Source organism: Gobius niger, assembly GCF_951799975.1.
Source record: "Gobius niger genome assembly, chromosome: 15".
Lineage (NCBI taxonomy): Eukaryota > Metazoa > Chordata > Actinopteri > Gobiiformes > Gobiidae > Gobius > Gobius niger.
The window spans coordinates 10,038,283-10,056,824 of NC_136866.1; the positions used below are offsets into that span (position 1 = coordinate 10,038,283).

Sequence of the window (18,542 nt, forward strand, 5' to 3'; positions counted from 1 at the left end):
CTATTGAACTGATCCTTGTGTGACAATAAGAATGCTCCCTTGCGTAACCGTGACAACACTGCTCGGCTGTCTCTCACCCCTACCGTCTCCTGATCTTGAGCGATTGGAGGGGTTCTTGAAATGATGGATAGAAAAACGCAGGATCGAGACACAGAGGAGCTGTTGGTTAGACCAGGGTTTGCGTGGGGTTGCCAAGGTTACAGCCTATTCACCTTATTCCGCCCCGCCCACTTTTGCCTCTTTTTGCCTTGTCTCGGCACTTCCGTTGTATTGACACTTCCAGTAGAGTGCGAAGAAAGAAAAAAAAACGGCTTTGTTTTCGTGAAGTATGTGGAGAAAAGGGGCGGGCACAATTCATGGCGGCACTTCCGGAATAAGGTGAATAGGCCAGTGTAACGCCTCATTTGAAAGCTAAGACCTACAAAACTCATCTAAACAGATCTTTATTCTCGCGTCGTTTGACATTTATTTCATCGTTTTGTTTTTGTGTTTCCGTCACATTTTCAGCGCTTTTTGTCACTTTTCTGTTGCTCTTTTGTGGCTTTTTGGTTGCATTTTTGTCACACATTTTCATCTTTTTTTCCATAACTTTTTTGTGACTTTTGTTGCTCTTTTTGCAGCTTTTTTGTTGTGTTTTCTGGTTCTCAGCTCAGTTTTGTCGCTGTTTTGACACGTTTTTCAAGAAGCTTTCAGATTTGGATAAAGCCAAACTGGAGAAAATGTGCTCGGTTGAAGTAGGGGTTGAGAGGTTACATTATCATAACATTTTCATTTAACAAAATAAACTACATTGTTTGACTACTTTTTATTTAGCTGCTTGAAATTACAACCGGTGACATTTCACTTTTGAGTAATCGTTGAATCTTCACCAGGGGCTTTTGCGCTGGGAGCTCAGAAAAAGCTCCTCCTGACGTCCTATTATCCAGGAAGTGCTTTCCTCACCTCTCGATCTCTAAACCTAATCCGGTCATCGCAAAAGCAGCGCCTATTTTTGTTCATTCTCCTTTATTGAAGCAGCTGCACAGTGCATGGGAGCAAGAGGAGGGACATTTTGGTTCAGCTGCTGATGGAGATAAAGATCTGCTTGACATCATTACCAAATACCGGCAAAAAATCCCAATACCCCTCACATCACAGAGAGAGAGAACTTCCTGTAAAAGGCTGAGATTATTACCTGAAACCCACGATGGGGTACTCCTTGCAGATGTTGCACTTGGCCTGGTGTTTGGCCGTCTCCGCGGCGGCGACTCGGTGCAGGACGGGCAGCCACACCATGGACTGAGGCTCGAGACGCATCCAGTCCACGAACTGCCGCGGCTCCAGCTCCACTTTGTTGGTCACCTGCGCAGCGAGAGGCACCCAGAAAAACCAGGTCAATTTTTAATCAAACAAAGACGCATAAAAGTGGAGTTTACGGTGTTTCATAAAACAAGAAAGGCTGTTGATTATCCATAAAACTCCTCCCCGAATTCTTTTTGACATGATATAAAAACATACACAGCATCCATTAATAGCTGGTTGTAATTCCATGAGGCCAATAAAGATGCAGACCATTTTCAAATGACCGTACATTTTAAAGTGACACTTTCCCAGGCCTCATTATAGCACTGAGTTGTGAGCTGACACTTAATAACTTTTACAAGCTCCTGATTCATCTTTATTGGTGGAGAATATCCAGTAATAAAGAGTGATGGATTCCAGCAGATACGCCATCTGCATTTAACATGACTACGGTCCAGCTCTGAGCTAAAAACAAGATTGCACTTTTATTTAGCAAACGGATAAGGTCGTTTTTCAACTCCTCAAACTTTCGGCTAACACTGTTAATGGTTGTTTCCCATTTCAGATGTTACACGTTTAAAATAGGATCATTACAATCTGCAGAACATTACAAGGGCCAAGGAGCGCTCGCAAAACTTGTTTATGAGAGGAAATGGGAGAGAAAATATATTGCTCAGTGGAAGGAAAATACAGAAATTGCATAAAGGAAAAAGTTGTGCGCCAAAGCAAGTTCAGCTGTTATGAGTCCTAAAAATAAAAGCTCTCAACTAAAATATTAATAGACAAAGAAAAAGTATTTTCACAAAAATACAAATAGTAGCTTGCACCTGTTCCTGTCGACATCTCCTACACTATTCCTCTGACCTTAGACGAGCACATTTTGCCTTTAGAGTACGAGAGAAGCGACCGATAAAGAGTAATAAGATTTGTCCCCACAGTACAGAGCCTTTTCCACCTGTATAGTTGACCTTCCCTCATTATAATCTCTTCGCAAACTGATTTCCATTCATTATTCTCCTCTCCTTAGCGCTGCTGCTCCTCCCCGCCGTCTCCAGCCCAATGATGGCACTTCTAAATTAATTATTGTTTGGGAGTGGGACTTGAGAGCTCGCCGATAAGACGGATGGGTAGGTGTTTGAAGGACAGCGACGATGGAGGAGGGAATAGACCAGGTTTTTTTGGCAGAGCCTTGCATTCATCACGGCCCCATTAAACCACTGGAGTGGGGAGTGCTCTGGTACTGCCAGGGCGGGATGACACGTGTGCCCTCGTACAAAGACACTCCGACGACAGAGGGCTGCTATTATGAGGAAGGCTGCAAAGCACAAGGAGCTACATCATCTTCTCTGAGATTTTGTATCTATAGAACCTGACGCGTAAATGTAATACAAAGAAATATTTGTGTGTACACCTAATCAGAATGGAATCCTACAAGCAAGCAACCAGATCAAACCTGGATCAAAACCTATATCAAGATAGAGTCTCAAGTCTCAGAGAGATCAGGTCCAAAACCCTATATTAGTCTCGTGTTTTCATTCGCAGTAGATGAGCAAGCTCAAGTTAACCTCTTATCCCACCTGAACCGAGCACATTTTATCCAGTTTGGCATTACCCAAATCTAAAAGCTTCATTTGGAAGTTAAGACTTACAAAACTTTTTTCTCATATTTAATGCATTTTTGTAACCTTTTTTTCTTGCTTTTTTGTCACTTTATTGTTACGTTTTTGTGGCGTTTTTTGGAACTTTTTTTGTTGGATTTCTATCACTTTTTATCACGTTTTTTATTATGTTTTTTTTTTTTAACTTTTTTGCTTTTCTTGATGCGTTTTTTTTTTTTTTTTTTGCTGCATTTTTTGTTGCGTTTTCATTCTCATTTACATCTCTTTTATCGTCGCTATTTATTTTTTAGATTTGGGTAAACCCGACCTGGAGAAAGTGCTTGGTTAAGGTGGGGGTCAATTTGTGTTGACAGAGGAGCTTGTGAATTTAGTGCCAGTGTTGAATGTGCATGAGTCCAGTAAATACAGCGATATCAACCAAAAAAGCCAAAACACAGTATTCTTAGCCGTCCTCCACCTCAGTTTTAAACTATGTGCTTTTGGATGTTATGCTGTATGCAAGCTGTAAGCACTCTATAAATTCAACACTAGGAAAACACGCCTTTGCCTCATTTCGTCTCCTACCACGAGGAAAATGAGAAACAGATAAATGTAGAACCCAAAGTGGGCACAGTGCTATTTCGGGAGACCTACTGCAGGAATTGGTTGAGATTTGCAGCTTCCTAATTTTAATGTTTGGCTCGTGTTTCGAGTGTCACTGCATGAGCCAGGACAGAAAGAGGAGGAGGAGTAATCTCTAGGGGATGAAGACATCATTAAATGCCGGTAACGTCCAGAGATAAACCCAGGAAAGTGGGGAGCTGGCTGCGGTAAAACACCAGAGGACGGCCAGCAGAGGACCGGGCCATTTGAGGCGTCACGGTTGGTCAGCCAAGACTAAATACTCCGGCAATTTGAAAACATTCACACCAGCATCTGTTCAGGGAGCTGGTTAGAGCGGGGAGGCTAATGCTGGCCGTGTTCTGGGAAATAGATATAAGTGGCATATCCTGATAATGCGTTGATACGCTGCAAAACAGGCAAAAACAATTATCACCGGGCATTTTGATGTCTGACCACAATTAGGAATGGTACTCAGAGGAGACAAATAGACCATCATTTAGTTGGGAATTGACATGACATAACAGAATATAAAAAACATCGAAATGAAACCCTATTCATTTTGGGAACGTAAAAACATTAATTAATCTCTATCTATGGGGCGAAGTGCTAACATTTTGGACTGTTTGCAAATCAGTTTTCACAATAAAATAGTATATCTTTTGAATGGTGAAAAATCCTTAATCAGGAAGAAAAATTGTCATGATTGAAACCCATTCATAATAAAAGCTTATTTGAAGTTAGACTTTATTAAACACATGATATTTTGATGTATTTGTAATCCTAACATCGTAGAGTATTTGAAACACTAAAATAAGTTAACCTCACCGCACCCCCACCTCCTGAACAGAGTGCATTGGCTTTACTCAAATCTAAAAGCTTCTCTACTGGAGAGCAACAGCGTAATGCCTCATTTGAAAGCTAAGACCTACAAAAGAGATCAAAGGTTTATGTCACGTTGTCCCCTCATTTTTGTCAGACTTTTTTGGTTCGTTTTGGTCACTTTTTTGTAGCTTTTCCGGCTTGTTGTGTTTTTGCCATGTTTTGGTTGGGTTTTCGGTGCATTTTTGTCACTTTTTGTGGCTTTTTTGTTGCTTTTTTTAATTGCTTTTTTTGCTGCGTTATCGTCACATTTTTGTCACTTTTTTGTTGCGTTTTCATCATGTTTTCGTCGTTCTTTGTCACTGTTTTGTTGCGTTTTCATCTCCGTTTTCTTCACTATTTTGATGCATTTTTTTTTTTTTTTAGTTTTTAGATTTGGGTAAAGCCAAACTGGAGATAACGTGGTTTAGTAATGCTATGCAGTAGTATCAGTGATGTTGTAGTAGTAGCTGCAGCAGGTGCTTCTCCACAGAACAAAGATTACTAAGTTGTATATTATCCCTAAATCAAGCACTGCTGACTCCTGAAACTCCCACGTGGGTAATATCAGTAGTAACGGGTGTCGTGGGTGTCGCGGGTGTCATGTGGCGGGCGTGTACTGACGTGTTGGAAGCAGCTGCGGACACTGGGCTCGATGTTGGACCCTCCGAACGCCGCCACCTCTCCCAGCTGCCGTGGGATCTGGATGGCCTCGTGCAGCAGCAGGCCCAGCTGTCTCTGGTCACACGTGTCCCCGGGAGAGGCCACCTGACTGAAGAGGTCTGGACACACCACAAATTACAAATGACATGAGTAAATATCAATTGAATCACAGTTAGGAGTGTCAGGATGTGGCCAACGTAACTAATATGAACTGGCCATGTAAGAAACACATGCAGTACAGAATAAGTTTGTAGAAGTGTTAACCAATATGCACGACACACTTTCCCCATTGAGAAACAAAAGATTTCTTTCCCTTAAAATCTTAAACTAGGTAATATTCTTTCTTTCTCAATTGTTCTATATATGTGTCTTTATGTGAACCAGCCAAACCCCCAGGCTAATTTCACTTGCCAATTGATGTTTCCTGTAATCACCAAAGCTTAAAGGCTAAAATGACCTTCAGCTTTGTCCGTCTGCATCACTTTTTGAAAAACTCTGCCAGTACATTTCCCCATATGCTTAAGCATGTAAGAAGATGTGACAACTTGGCTCCGAATGCGTGTAGGCGTAAGAGACGACATGCGCAGCACATTCATTCAGTGGCATTATAAATAAAGCCACTGCAAAAATAGGCATTGATTGAATTAGAGTCACGCCGCCGCTCAGCCACAGTATGTGACTGTGTAGTAGGTTCCGCTAAAGAACAGGAGATACGCCTGTGTGTCGGAGATCTTTCAAGTCACATCCATTTGACTTTAATCTCCTTTACTGCCCCGGTCGCGGGAAAAGACTGGCAGGGGCCGAGAGATTGGGAATGGACTGGGCCTGGTGACAAGCAGCTCAGCCAACGACGGTGATGTTTTTTCAATGGAGTTATGAAACATCTGACAAAGAGCAGCGAGGCTAATCCGTGGAAGGAGGGAGAGAGGAGAGAGGAAACTGGCCACTGACAGGTCTGGGCTGGAGATGACTTTGATCTCTGCGTGAGTCCTGCCCCCCCGTTCACCAACATGCACTGGGCACGGCTTTCTAAAGACACGAACGTCCGTATATCTCAAACTCAATACTGCTGATAGCGCTAAATTACTCTTTCTTAGATTTCTTAGATACTGTACTGGGCAGTGATCTTTGGCAAAAGGTGATGAACTAAGTATCAAATGTAGAAAAAAAATACTTATTACCTATGACTTATGAGTGTTCCAGCTGAATAGACTCGTATGCAAAAAATGCTACAACTGTTAGCAAATAAGATGCTAATGTTACATGTACATAGAATTCAAAACATGCGAAATAACATTATGTTGAAGGCTAGGACCAAAAGTAACATTCACTTCACTGATCCTGTGTTGTTAAAGTTTTATCATTAACTCCTCCACTGGGTGCCACCATTACGGTCTTTTACTCGCATCCGAACTCGGAGCTCTGTGGACATTTCCGAGTTTCCAATGGGGCGACGGTGGTGCAGAGAGTGCAGCGGGTCGTCTTGTGCCCAGAGGGTCGGCGGTTCGAATCCCGCAGGGCAAGACACTGCACCCTCCTTACTTCCAGTGTCAGAGTACATTGGTGTATGAATGAGAGTATGAATGGGTGACTGGCCCCTTGATGTAAAGCGCTTTGAGTGCCTAAAACAGGTAGAAAAGGCACTATATAAATGTGACCATTGACAAGTTGTAATTACCAGTCAGAGTGGAGTTCCAAGGCCTTTTCCCAAGTGGCAGGTCGGAAATTTACCAGTTACCAGTTGCCTGTAACTCATCATTACTTTTGCTGCACCTAGACCTGACCAACAGCAGCAACCAGTAAATCCAGGTCTCTTCTTTTCACAAATCTCCATCCTGGGTATTTATGGTTTGTGTTGAATAACCCAAAGACAAATTTTCCTTTTTGCGTGCATTTTGAACTCAAAGTAATAATTGCCAAATATCTTAAAGCAATCCCAGCGACTGCATCTTTCACGGCCATGGCCTTACGCACGTGTGTCTCAGCGTACGTGCCACTTGGAGGCTACTAGCAAAGAACTAGCAGCCAATGAGAGTCCCAGAGCAAAGAGTGTGAGCGCGCAATCAGGCGTGCGCGATAGCCTTCTCAGCCTAATAGAAACTGCCAGTGGAACGAATAGGCTCACAGACACTGGTTGTGCCAGGGCAAGGGAATCGTAGGAAAAAGGGAAGGAAAGCGAGCGAGGGCGGAGGAAAGAAGAGGCATGTTGGAGTTAGCGGAAAGCAAAAAGACAAAGTGGCACTGTTAGATGGATGACGACTGGGGAGCGCCTCGACAGTGGAGGAAGATAGACAGACGGAGATAAAGCGGCTGAAACAAAGGCAGCCAGTGCGAAATGATAGCCTCGTCCTCCCTGTGCAGCAGCCCTATATTCACAATGTCTAATCCCCCCAAATAAATCAGAATAGAAAATTGAATAAAGAGCAGGGGAATGCGGAGGAGGTCTCTCATCCAATTAGATGGCGTTTCTCCAGCGGCTTTCTCCCGTCTCTGTGAGTTTGATTAATACAACTGGGAGTGAAGCGGCAAAGGCAGAAGTGGTAGTATAGATGGCTGCACATCAACACTATCCAACTAGCCAAATGCTGCTAGATTTCAATATGGCCAGGTCCGAGTCTGGCTGAAGTGGACCTGAATTTGTTCATCAACTTGCACTGAAGTGTATGATTCACGGCCACTTACATTTGTATTTCTCTTCAAGGTGTCCCTTACAGAGGGACAGTAGGCCGATCTTCATGGACAGGACACGGATCTTCCCACTGCGTCCGCTGCCAAGACGGGTACAATAAATCAGTCAGCGTAAGTGCACAGGTATGTTTATGCACACAGAACGAGATAGATGGTGCGAATAATAGGAACTGAAGTGAGTAGGAGTGACAGAAAATCATTGTGAATATGGAGTGATGGATCACCCATGTTTACGTTTGTGGGTGTAAAAATAGCAGCAAAGCCCAGTGAATGGGTCTTTAATTAGAAATTCAATATCAGGAAATGATTAATTATTTATATTTGTCTCTGTAATCAAGCAACAGATTATTTTCCTGCTACATACGTGTCGTAAACATTGAGGAGCCAGTTGAGGCACATGTCCACACACAGCGGGACATTGACCAGGTCCTTGTGCTCCTGCTCCAGCCCGTCGTAGATGGAGGTCAGGCAGTTGATCACGTCTGGCACCGTCATCAGGTGGTTGTTGTTGGTCAGTTTGTGCTGCGCAAAGGTGTTCTGAGCTACGTTCAAGTCCAGCAGGTCCACTGGAGAGAGAGAGAGGGGGAGAGGAAGGCGGTCAGTGGGTATATCGAGGGCTGTGATAAGAGAGGCAATGAGGAAAGTCACACAGAATTACTAAGATCTCACAAAAATCTCTGGTGGCACGTGATCCTTTTTTTTGAAAAACTTTCTTTAATTCGACTTAGAAATAGATAAGAAACTAACCACCATTTGTTGCATCAAGCCAAGGACTGCTTGAACTCATTTCTCAAAAACATGTCTCTCTTTTCAGAACCTTGAGCAGAATTAATGGTTCCCAGAGCTCTATTTCTTTACAAATACGAGCGCTTTTCACCCAAGAATGCAGAGCTTTGTGGATTTGTTCCCAATAAGGACAATAGTGTGCAGTGTTTAGGGAAAGACGTGTTCTACAAACTGCAATAAACAGTTATCAACACAGTATAGATTTATATGTTGACACCAATTCTTTTAAAACTATGGGTGTAGTAAAAACTATTGAGAGTCACCATAGACCCTTCTGTTAGTGGAAAACACAGATAAATGAAATTGTAAGCTCCCTGCAATCCAAAAACACATTGTTTTGTTTCTGCAGCATGGTAAAAGACTAAAGCAATTATTGTAATTGGATGCTTTTTTTTTGGCCTCAGGGCTTTAGGAGAGATTCAGTGAGCCGTTCCACTATCACAAAACAGATATAGTAGCACCCGAGGTTAATCATTTCACAATACTGCGCGTTTTATCCCGAATTTTAGTGGTGTATTGCATATAAAACCCAAAAATCCAGGTAGAGTTGAAGCTAGAACTGAAAGTGCAGGTGGATCAAAAACATGAATGTTAATGCTTAACGAAGGTGCAGGTCCAGTGGATAAAAGCAAAGCAGACTGGAATAATAATTCAATTCTGAAATGGTAGATGTGGGTAAAATGACAAAAAGCGGGACAGAAATAAAGCAGCTTGTTAATACCTTTACCAAGCAAATCTATTAGAGTATTTTGGTAATGCTTTTTATTAAGATGTGCTTGTTAAAGGTGTATTTCAGGATTTTTTCAATAGGGACTCATTTCCTAGTTATCCAGAGTGTTGCTGATTTCTGGATTTCTTTTTTATTTTTTATTTTATTTATGCAGTCCTTATATTTTAAGACTTTAGCGGTGCTAGGCTAGTGCTAGGCTATTGTTAGGCTAGTGCATGTCTATGGTAACTAGTAGCCTGCATTAAAAACCTTATAAAATCATGGGGAAGTCCTCCAAACGTTGCCATATTTGGTTTGCAGAAAGCTCCTTTGTGAATTCCACGTGTAGTAATGCCGGCCGCAGGTAAACAAACTACTGTAGATCCAGTAACCCAGCAGATCACTCCGCCGCTGTGTAGCTTACAACCAGGAAGCTGATGCTGCTCAAATATAAAGTTCTTTTAAATGCAAAATGGTTATGTTAAAAAAAAAATGAGTCAGTCAACACAGACATTTATATCTGTAGTCTGGTGTTAAAAGTGATTTGCCTCAGGTGCACTGTGCTTGGGTCAGACTGTTTTTAATGCAGGCTACTAGTTACCATAGACATGCGCTAGCCTAGCACTAGCCTAGTACCATTAAACTCTTCAAATATATGACTGCATGAATAAAAATAAAAAATATCCAGAAATCAACAACACTCTGGATAACTAGGAAATGAGGCCCTCTGTCAAAAATCCTGAAATATCTCTTACATATCTTATGTGCACACCTTAATATAAAGCGTTGCTAGAACTACTTCAGGCTCAACAGACTTGTCAGAAAACGCTGCCCAGGGACCAGCAGTCAGCAGTGCGAAAATCGACAGGTGAGAATTTCCAACGTGGTTATCATATTCAGATCGAGCGACACTCATTAGAAAACAAGGAAGGGAAAAACTTTTAATTATGCTACGTCAAGGTCCACTGGATATGTTACTTTTAATTCAGTTTTCCATTTCATTACTTCTGCGTATTTTTCCCAGGAACTTACAGCACAATGAATTAGGAGTTTATTACATGATTCAGCTGATATTGATCTAATGCAGAGCGGTCCAGTGAGCAGATTCCCTTCACCACAGTGGGTTTGGGAGGTATTCATACTCCTCTGTTTATTCCTGTTATTACACTGAAGCCTCATACCTCTTGCACATTACCTCCCTGTACCTGTCCTCCTTAGCCCGATTGCCTGTCATGACTTCATTGCCTTGTGTTTCCCCTGTTTCTTCAGACTGCACTAATTACGAGGGTGTATCTACATGAAGTGAGCTCAGCAGGGAAGCAGCTCTTTCAGAAAATACTGTCTTTTTTCACTCTAAGCATTAGGCAGCCCATTAGAGCAGCTCCAACTCGCAGTGAAGATTTAGCCCAATTAGATGATCTTCTTTTGTATTCCTGACATGCTGTATATCATCATCATATATGTCATATCATTTAAATAAATTTACTAACTAACAATGACTAACAATGACTAATAAAAGCTAATTCAGTGATAAACCAGGGAATTTTGCAAACACAATAGTTGACTCCTATCAGTGGGTGTATACGACGAGTGTGGGTCGGCCCATGATGTACTCTCAACATCTGTGTAATGGACACTATTTGTCAGTATTATTATTATACTGTTCTCCGCTGGCTCTGCTCTCACTGCAGAAGACCCACCTGCCGAGTGTGAATATTGAGAGACACCTGAAGCAGCAGGTAATAGCAGCCATTATCAAGGTGTCCAATAGGCATCAAAAACATGTGGAAAAATCCTATCATAATCCCACCTGGAGGACGCAGTGCTCGACAGGCTGAACCCCAGCTGTGCTCAAACAACACCAAAAAAAAGGCAATGCGTTTCCCCATTTTCCATGCCAGAAAATCTCCCTGGCGCATGAACGGTTCTGGCACGGCATTTGGCAAAGCTTCAAATCATTACTCGCGTCCCACTGTTGCCGCTGGAGTTGAAATGAACTGTCCGGCCTGTCCCGCTGTGTGAAGTGTGTGTGTGAAAGTGACTTACGGCACAAGGCCTTCTGGAGCCGCCGGATCTTCATGGCTGTGCGATAGGCGGAGAATCTCACGTTGTTCAGGTCAGCTGTGGTAAGACGGGAAACAAGACAAAGAGTCAGCGAAACACAGTCAAAGTTGTTTATTGTTATTGGGAATATTAACACCGTCTGAATGGGGAGGGTCTTCCATTTATTCCAAGGTAAATGCTCCCAAGTTTCACATCCGTTGCCTGTACTCATATCGCTTCACATTACGCAGCAGCCATAGGGGACATAGACATTATACAAGGTGGAGGCAAGTGGAAAAGCTGTAAATGCTAAAGACAGACTGCAAAATAAGTTACTGTAGGTGTATTTTGTGGGTGCCAAACTCCAAAAATATTCTGACAATAGCCTCCAGCTCACAGATTCCAAAATGCTCTCAGAATTACATATGTAGGAGTGTAAGTGCGTGTCTCTCATACCTAGCGACTGGTACAGCTCTGTCATCTTTGGATGGTCCCAGCATGTGGTCTGCGCCTGATGGCTGAAAAGCACAATAACAGAAGAACTATTGAGAAAAAAAAAAGAAGGAAAGCAAGAAAGATGGCTTCTGGTATCAAACCACTTCAAAGACACAGTGCATAGACAGCGGCCATTACGCCTGCATTGAAGACAGCATCATTATATCCACAGCGCGGAGCGTGTTGACAATGGCTATCGGGGCTTGTCACGAGCGACACGTTTTCTGCACTACTGCATAAAAAATCTCAGGCAAAAGCCCAGATAGGAACAAGGTTTACACACAGATAAACATGTTGTGAGACCCTTCTCATCGCAGCAGGAGCCCCGTCTTCAAACCCACGCAGACACATACAACAGGACACGGCCTCAACTCTGTTTACATTTCTCTGGGGGATTTCTGCACATACACGAAAACCAAAAGTCTGATGCTGGTGGAATAAATAAACAGCGTAGTGAGTAGGATCAAAAGAGGACTGCCATCACACAGTAGCTTCCCTCGGTGCACCTGAACAACTCGAGCTGGTCATGATGCGATGCACTGTCTGCCAATGTATCTTTTCTGAACCAACTGTCATAATATGGTCTTAGAAGAGCTTAAAAGTTGCTGACAAAGTCTATGTGTGAGTTTTGAAATGCCCAAGTCTTTCTAAGAAGCTAAAACAACACAATGTGAACTTGTACTTTCTCTATGCATCTGTTTCACTCTTTGGCATACGAGATACACTGCCTCAAATACAATAGCCATTCCAAAGGTTCTCAATGGGGTAAAGATCTGGACTCTGTGGCCAATGTGTGAAAATGATGTCTCATACTCCCGATGAATCCTAGCATTGTCACCTTGGAATATGTCTGTGCCATCAGGGGGGAAGAAATGTATTGGTGGAATAACCTGGTCATTCAGAATGTTCAGCTGATCTCATTCTTTGGGCACATAGTGTTTCTGGAACCCAGACAGCAACCCCAGATAATAACAGTGCAGATTTATTTGACCGTGTATTAAGTGCATGCAGTGTTTTACCAAACAAAACTGAAACCGTTTTTACAAGTCTTTTTTGACGATGTATCACTCTTTAATAAAAATTGATTCATTAATCTACAAAGACGCCCCCGCCATAATAAAAGAGCACAGAAAATGTGACCCAAATTAGCAGCGCTTGGCCATTCCCTGAGGTAGACCTAAGCTTGTGTTTAATTCAGAAAGTGGGCGGAAAAACTTGTCTAAATCAACAAAGGATTTCCGAGAGACCAAGTCGAGGGATTTGCTGATATTTGCTGCATTCAAATACACAGCTAAGCAGCGGAATGCAGACTTTCCAACTGGCCCGCAGCCCTAACCACAAAAGTGTTGAGATGTAGAAAGCTTAGGCTATATGTCGACTGGATGCTAAGTCGAGACAAAACATATTATCTTTTTGTGCCAATGGAAAAGGCAGCTACGTCTATAGAAAGGGATTAGACAGCGTGTGTTTTTTTTTCACAGTCTGTAAAATCCATAATGAGGATGACTAAGTTGCCAGGTTCAGCTGTCCGGAGTGCGTTTGTTTGTTTGTTTCGCCTGAGCAATCTTCGTGTTTTCAGGCAAAGTGATGACACAGTAACACAATTTAAAATAAAAGACAAAAGCTCAAATGTTAATTAGACTTGAAAAAAGTTTATAAAATCATTATTATTCATTAGCTACTGAATTTTGTATTAGTGCCTTGTAAGAAAAGCTTGTGTTTGTATATTTAGTCAGGGTTGAGAAAATCTAATCATATAGTATAACATGCACGCACCCATATTATGTGGGTGCCTTTTAATGGTGGTAAGAATGATTATAGTTAGACAGGCTCAATACTGAACCTCCAAACTCCTGCAGTAATAACCTTTCTGCCAGAGCATCAAAATCCTCCACAGGGCAGAGACCAGTCCTTGACTTCTCCCTATTTAAACGGCATGTGTATACATCCCATATGAAATCAATGCTTGTCTTGTGAAAATAGAGTTCATGCATCTTGTGCCTTCCAACATATAGGGAGGCAACGGCATCATTTTCATGGCGTGGAAGCAATGGCAAATTCAGCATGTTTTTTTCTATCCCTGTTCATTTGGACTGTGTGTGAAATATGAAACGCCAAATAAAGAACTTGTTTTTGCAACTGGCGAGGTAGAAATTTGTAGAGACAACACAGCGGCACGAGGAACCGATCCTTTACAAGCTACTTTCCGTCTGAGTGAGCAGAATCGCACGGTGAACGGTCCTTCGAGAAAAACAACACAGCCACAATTAGCTTATCAGTTAATAGTTGCTATTCTTTGGCGCGTGAGTGCTGCAGAGGCGTCTCGCGAAAGGTTAACATGATTTGCTAATTTTCCTCATCCTTTTCCACCGAGCTCGATTAGTACCATGAATAACACTTTGATTGGACTTGCCTTTTGACAAAGCACATAATAAACCACATTTCCTCTCCCTGTCAATAGCTCTGGGTTGAAACTTTGCATAACGTAAATGACACAAACTTTCAGCTAGTCCAACACGAGGCCGCAGGTAAAACCCTCTGCTGCTGGATGTTTGTCACTGCCACTTTTGGAGACTCATGAATAGGCATGAGTCTGCAGATAGAAACCCCGCTCTGTTACAGCACTGAGAAGTACTTTCAAGAGGAGGAAGTGTAGTTTTGAAAATGTCAGTGACTGCCAGTGACAAACCATTATCCAGGAGTTATCCAGAGGAGTTTGAGTGAGTTTCTTTCCAAATACCACCCTTTCAGAACCACTGGCCTTAAGACTTGAACAGTTCTCAGCATATTTAGTCCTTGGCAGCTTTATTTGTTTTTGCACTTTGTATTGTTAATCGAGATGTTGCATAATGTATATGACATGTCTGGCTGCAAACTAATTGGTCCTTATGGATCTAAAAAACATTAAAAGAGGTTGGTTGTTTCTGTCGGTAAATGTTTATGTGGTAAATGACAAGTATATGTGAGTGTCGGTATTGTATTTTGTATGCAAAGAGCATCAACTGGTCCACCTCACTTGTGCGTTTTGCACTTGGCCGTCATTTATTTCTCAGACAAATGCTGCTCTCTATTAAAAATGCGATCCATTTTCCAGCTTATTGTCATTCCGACCTGCAGCGTACCCCGTTTTGAATAGATAATACCTTTGCCGAGTCCCATGACAGCCTTTCACACTGTTCTAATGGTGACTTGAACAACTTTAGTTTGACATCTTGGCTCCTGGTCTAAATTTAGCCAACAATAAGCCAAAAGGGGAGAAAGGGAAAGATATGTAAGCAGTGGCAAGCAGACTTTTCTACAGTTTACCGAATACCATCTCTCAAGGTTGGAAGAACCTCATTATCCAAAAATCCTGCGGTCCTGTCTCCAAAATCTGCTGAATACACTTTTACTACGGATAAATGGTTAGCAAAATCTTTGGATAGAAGTTTAAGTTTCGCTTTGTCTGTTTCAACTGTTTTGTCATAATATGCAATCAAGAGACACAGTCATGCAATAAATGAAAGTGGTGTGGGATTAAATGAACAGGTTGATGCACACACAAATAACAGACAGACAGACAGACAGACAGACAGACAGACAGACAGACAGACAGACAGACAGACAGACAGACAGACAGACAGACAGACAGACAGACAGACAGACAGACAGACAGCCAGCACCTGCATGGGCATATCCGATAACCCTCTTGCAGATATGGCCTGTCAATGAACCCACACCCACACATTTACTACACAGCGCAGTAGATAATACATGGGGCTTAACAGTAAGGAAACGCACACAAACCCTCCCTTCCCGCCATGAACACATCCACAAGGTGCATGCTACGAAAGCCAACTGGGACCCCATTCATTGTAAAACCTCATTGTGAGCGCTGGCCATATGTTCAACGCCTCAAGGTTGGTTGGACTAAATTTCCTTTTTCTTTTCCACAGCGGCCCTCACATTAACCCCCAACTGCGGCGTCAAAACCCTGGTTGTATGCCGGCTTGATAGGACAACCACGGTTATGTCTAGGTTTTATGTATTAGCTTTTAAAGGCCAAATATTCTGATTGACTTTGAAACGTTTGAGATTAGGAAAGTGGATGATTTATCGGAAAATTTATGTTATGGGTTCAATCGAAACTGCTATCCAATTAATTGTTGCGCTATGTAGAAGAGAAAAGATACAGCTCCATCTGAAAACCTGCAGAATATGCAGAATTAAGTCACTTTTTGACCTTAATAAATCCTTTTCGTAGCCCCTCTGGGGTAAAACCACACTTGCAATTTTTCCTGCTCCGACCCGGCAGCCCCAATACACACTAATGGAAACCACTGACTGTATTCTGTCTACAGCTTTGGTTAGGCTTGGTTTTGTTGATGAATATTTTGCAAAACGTTGTTACTTGGTTTATCACGATCAGACGAAGCTAACAGGCTAACGCTAGCTAGCGCCACTTTAGCAGTATTTACAGCCAAGTTTGAGCAGAAAAAAATATCTCCATTGTACAATTGGGTTGTGGCACAATGCAAAATATCCCTCTCTCCCTTTGTCTTTTCTATCAGTGTAGTATTCATTCTCACGGACAATTAATGAGTAAAAACATGCTACGACAGCTGCAGTGGCACTTATGGCCTCTCGGGGCAAGAGTTACTTCGTTCTCCTTTAAAGCAGAACTAAGTAACCCAATTATAATTCATCTAACGGAAATTACAGCACTTTCTCATAATTAATGATTCAAACAATGGTTGGCTTAAGTTTTAAAAATGGTGAGAAAATTAACATAAAGCTGATAAAATGGCCATCAAAACAATTATAGAAAATGAGCAGCATGTGCTTTGAGAAGTACGGCACGTGTGGCTTTTGCTTGTAATCACTTTTTGACACTTCTGTCCGGTCCCGCTCATCTCCCTTCCCCAAAGTGCGCCCCTCCAATCCCATCTGCTTCACTAATCACAAGCCCACATGAATACGGCATCATTACATGGACATCCGCGCCCCCTTCGGAAACACATTAAACCCTCCTCCTGTCCCATCTCCCTCATCCTCGTCTGCTTTCATTCACCGACAAAAGGCCTCTGATTAAACCACTGCTTTGTCCGCCCCCCGGCGAGAAAGACCCGAGCAACATATTGAGAATCGTCCGACAGCTTCGCGCAAGTTCAGCGCTCACGAATCTCACCTATCGCCGCTTTCACTGTTTGCTACGAGGAGAAAATTGAGAGAAGATTGCCTCCCTTAAATAGAATAAAGTGCTGTCCTCCAAATGCTTTTCTGATTGGGCCTCGAGTTCATATCAGGAAGTGTTTGTTGCACCGTGTCTTGAAGTTTGCAGCGCGGTAACGCAACTTTACAGATCTTATACAGGGGAGCCTAAAACGAAACACTCTGTTCTAGCCTCTATTGTAAACGCAGACAGGCAGAAACTTGGTAGAAAAAAAAAAAGGGATCGTTTCCGAAGTGTCAATGGGAGACATAGACCGAGAGGGCAGGGGGAGAGACACGAGACGTCAGCCAGTGAGCCCTGTCACTTATCACTTGTCATAGACGCAAAACGAAAGCAGTGGCAGGCCGCTCTCACCCAAGAAGTGGAAAAAGTTGCATGAAGTTGCTGCCGACTTACTCAAGACACAGGACGGATTCTGTCTCTTTCGGTGTTCTGGGCTCGAGTGCAAGTCAGGAACCTATAGCTTTACTATTGCGAGAATAGGAACATCACCTCAGAATACCGAACAAAAAGAAAAAATACTCCGACTTCAATGAAACAAAACACAACTCAATAACATGACTACATCTATGTGCAATGTCTGAGACGCGCTGCCAGTAATAGCTCCATGACCCTTCAAAGACATAAACGAGGATGATCTATGTAAAAGCGCAGGATAGTAATCATTTCTACTTACTTGATGTAATATGGAACCTTATTCTGAGAAACGGCTCGCTGCCAGGGGAGCTGCACCGACGCTGCGGAGACACGGAGAAGCCATGGTGAGAAAATCGAAAAGCCGTCTTTATGAATATCATCAAAACACGTTCATTACAATATGGCAGAGATAGCAGAGGAAATGTAAGCGCGCGTGACTTAATGGGTTAGATAGATTGGAGTCGGGGAGAGAAAATAATGAAAGAACAAAGAGAAAATAAATAGAAAAAGTAGGAATAAAGATGATAGTAATAACATAATTTGAAAATGTAAGCTCTTGCCCTCGACTGGAGTTTACAGCCTATTGGCCAATGTAACGCCTCATTTGAAAGCTAAGACCTACAAAACTGACCGTAACTTTTTAGTCGCCATGATTTTGGCGTGGTTTTGTCTCTTTTCTTAGTTTTGTGTCCTTTTTTTCTGTGCTTTTTTAATACGTTTTCATCAGTTTCTCACCTTTTTATCGCTCTCTTGTGGCTTTTTCATCACTCTTTAGTTGTGCTTTTTTAATGTGTTATTGTTGCTTTTCCGGCGTGTTTATGTAGCGTTCTCAACCTTGTTTTTTACGCTATTTTAATGCTTTTTTTCAAGAAGCTTTTACATTTGAGTACAGCCAAATTGGAGAAAATGTGCTCAGTTCATATTATTTTTTTCAGAATTTTTGACATGGGGCCTCATTTCCTAGTTATCCCAAGTGTTGTTGATTTCTGGAGATTTATATATTTTTTTTAAATTCATGCAGTCCATTTAGTGGTGCTAGGCTAGTGCTAGGCTAGTGCATGTCTATAGTAACTAGTAGCCTGCATTAACAGTCTGACCCAAGCACAGTTCACCTGATGCAAATCACTTATAACACCAGACTAACGATACAAATGTCTGTGTTGACTGA

General features: G+C 42.2%; 1 protein-coding gene across 6 annotated transcripts in view; it reads right to left on the reverse strand.

The window, feature by feature from the left end:
- Nucleotides 1-18,542, reverse strand: part of utrn (utrophin) — a gene marked incomplete at both ends in the record, with an annotated part of 155,992 nt that overhangs the window by 34,539 nt on the left and 102,911 nt on the right. For all 6 annotated transcript variants that reach the window (XM_079571935.1, XM_079571936.1, XM_079571934.1 and 3 more), the window contains 7 exons: nucleotides 1,175-1,341; nucleotides 4,986-5,143; nucleotides 7,707-7,792; nucleotides 8,077-8,278; nucleotides 11,254-11,328; nucleotides 11,707-11,768; nucleotides 17,634-17,694. In XM_079571935.1, coding sequence (XP_079428061.1) covers nucleotides 1,175-1,341; nucleotides 4,986-5,143; nucleotides 7,707-7,792; nucleotides 8,077-8,278; nucleotides 11,254-11,328; nucleotides 11,707-11,768; nucleotides 17,634-17,694 — 811 coding nt within the window. The remainder of the gene's footprint in view (nucleotides 1-1,174; nucleotides 1,342-4,985; nucleotides 5,144-7,706; nucleotides 7,793-8,076; nucleotides 8,279-11,253; nucleotides 11,329-11,706; nucleotides 11,769-17,633; nucleotides 17,695-18,542) is intronic.